Genomic DNA, 2,445 nt, shown 5'->3' on the forward strand with positions numbered 1-2,445 from the left:
TGGGTAGATAGAGTGGTAGGGATAGGAGTAATAGATATGTGTAATGCGGACGTGGGCGAGGCGGAGGCGACGGAGGAGCATGCGCAGAACGGATACGCACTCAGAGACGGAGCCGGACGGAGACGAGATGGAAACTGGTAACGATACGTGGTTGGGGTGCCGTATCTCCTCGAGAACTACATACAGGTTGCCCTTTTACACTCTACCACTTGTCCATATCGTCCAATCCCGTCGCGTGCCTAGTGTTGCATATGCCGAGAGTAAGCTCGCGCCGATGCGCAAGCACCGCGTAGTGTGTCGAGCACCGGTAGGCGGAGCGGAGAGCCGGTCGAAAAGACTCGAAAGGTCGAGCAGGAGGTGGTGGTGGTGATCGACCACTCGAGGCTGTTATGATCGAGCTCGCACCGCGTTTGATGTTGACCAAAACGCGCGCCGAAGGCGCCGGGGTCGTTGTATCACGAGGGGCCTCAGGCGCATGTGACGTCGTTGGATTGAGTGATGCGTGCCGCGCGCGCTGCGAGCGCATGGACGGTCATCGAGGGGGTGATGGTGGCGGTGGTTGAAAGCGGCGACAGCGGTGGCGACGTAACGGGTGGTTTGGGGCATAGATAGTGTGGGCAACGAGGCGACAGGTCCAACGAGATACGAGATAAAAACCTTGGAAGCCCAATGACAGAACAACGCTCGTGTCCGGCCACTGCAGCTTCCTAAGGTTCTGGGCCCCTTTGACTCAGTGTGCTCACACTGGTTGTCAGGACGGCCCAGTCTCGGCCTAGTGGCTTGGTGGTGGGGAGAGGAAAGCGACGGCCGCACGATAACGAAGCGGCATACTTGTTTGTGGCAGTGCAGACGTCGGTGGGCGTGTTCGCGTTGGGCGCGCTACAATGGTGTAACAGACCTCTTGTGTTGAGAGAGCTGCCACGGATGTTTGTATGTTGGTGTCCTAACACTGGCGAGTTCCGAGCCGGCGGAATGAGTTGACACCCATGTCGAGCGGGTGTGCTGGCAAGATTTGGAGGCGAAGCCTCTGGGTCAACGACTCTTCGACTACCTATGTGGCTCTTTGCACCTCTTTTCCAGGCCTGTCGTCTCCGCGGACAGGTCGCGAATGGTGCGGCAAGCACGGGGTGGTAGTCAAAGGTAAGTCAAGTAGTCTGCTGATTATGGTACACATGCATCGTACTGTATGTGCTCCTACTATATCCAGCAACTGGTGCTGGGGTGGGGGAGTATCAATCATGGATGCCCAAGGTGTGTTGCAGACGGGACACTCCGTTGATCCACGTTAAATACTCATGTAGTTTTCAGCTCCGACAACTCCTCGTGTTCCACTAGTATATATCCTAGCGTAGTTGTACTGTATCTGTCAGTTTGAATATCAACTAAGACTCACTCTATGCCCAAACACGGACTAAGAGTGTGAGGCGACTCAAGTCCATAGTTTGAGTCGGGTCCATCCACTTTCTGGGAGTACTGTGCCATGTGGATAGCATAAATAGAATAATACAAGGACAGAGTGTGATGATGACAGCATCGTAGGGTGGGCAGATCATGATTGTGACATAGTGGGGCCGGCACAGAGGTACTATGGCCAGGACAGAGTGTGAGTGTGACAGCAAGGTTAGGTGGACAATCTGGCAGTACCGTGTGGATAGCACAAGTAGAATATTGCCAGGACAGAGTGAAATGGTGACAGCAGGGTATGTGATTGTGACTGACTATGGTTGGCACACATGTGTTATGCCCAGGACAAAATGTAAGGAGGACAGCATGGCTAGGCGGACAATCTGGGAGTACCATGTGGTGTGGATAGCACAAATAGAATATTGCCAGGACAACGTAAAATGATGACAGCAGGGTACGGTGGACACTTTGCAATTGTGACTGACTATGGCTGGCACACATGTGTCATGACCAGGACAGAATGGCTGGCACACATGTGTCATGACCAGGACAGAATGGAAGGAGGACAGCATGGCTACACAGACAATCAGGGAGTACTGTGCCGTGTGGATAGCATAAATAGAATACTGTATGATACTGTCTCTTCGGCAGGACCGTCTCTTCAGCAGGTCACACACACATCACACGTCGGAGCAGACACACCCATCAAATATTTCGTACTCCACTTGCACTGGCCAAATCACTGTACAAGCTAGTAGCACATGATACAAACTGCATGCAATGATAACGCCAGAGTATGCTGTAGTGGAAACCTTACGTGCTTATGGTTAATAGTTTATGATGGTTTTTGGTGGTATGAGCAGCGGCACTGTCGCTGCGAGCATATCCTGGGTTGGCGTCGAGGCATTTTGCATGCTGTCCGTCTGGTTCCCCTCTCTCCGTCCCTCAAAATCCTACTCTGTAGTTCAGAAACAGTCTATGCCACAAATAATAATGGTACCGCCGCCAAAGTGGGTCAAGACATGCTTACAAGCCAGTTAT

At 52.6% G+C, this 2,445-nt stretch overlaps 1 protein-coding gene across 1 annotated transcript; it reads left to right on the top strand.

Moving 5' to 3' along the window:
- Positions 1 to 986: 986 nt before the first annotated feature.
- PUNSTDRAFT_139703 (uncharacterized protein) lies at positions 987 to 1,335 on the top strand (the record flags this gene model as incomplete). The annotated part of the gene is made up of 3 exons (XM_007389435.1): positions 987 to 1,140; positions 1,208 to 1,251; positions 1,309 to 1,335. 3 exons carry the CDS (start codon positions 987 to 989, stop codon positions 1,333 to 1,335), a joined length of 225 nt encoding a protein of 74 aa, XP_007389497.1.
- Between the last annotated feature and the right edge of the window lie 1,110 nt (positions 1,336 to 2,445).

Source organism: Punctularia strigosozonata, assembly GCF_000264995.1.
Source record: "Punctularia strigosozonata HHB-11173 SS5 unplaced genomic scaffold PUNSTscaffold_144, whole genome shotgun sequence".
Lineage (NCBI taxonomy): Eukaryota > Fungi > Basidiomycota > Agaricomycetes > Corticiales > Punctulariaceae > Punctularia > Punctularia strigosozonata.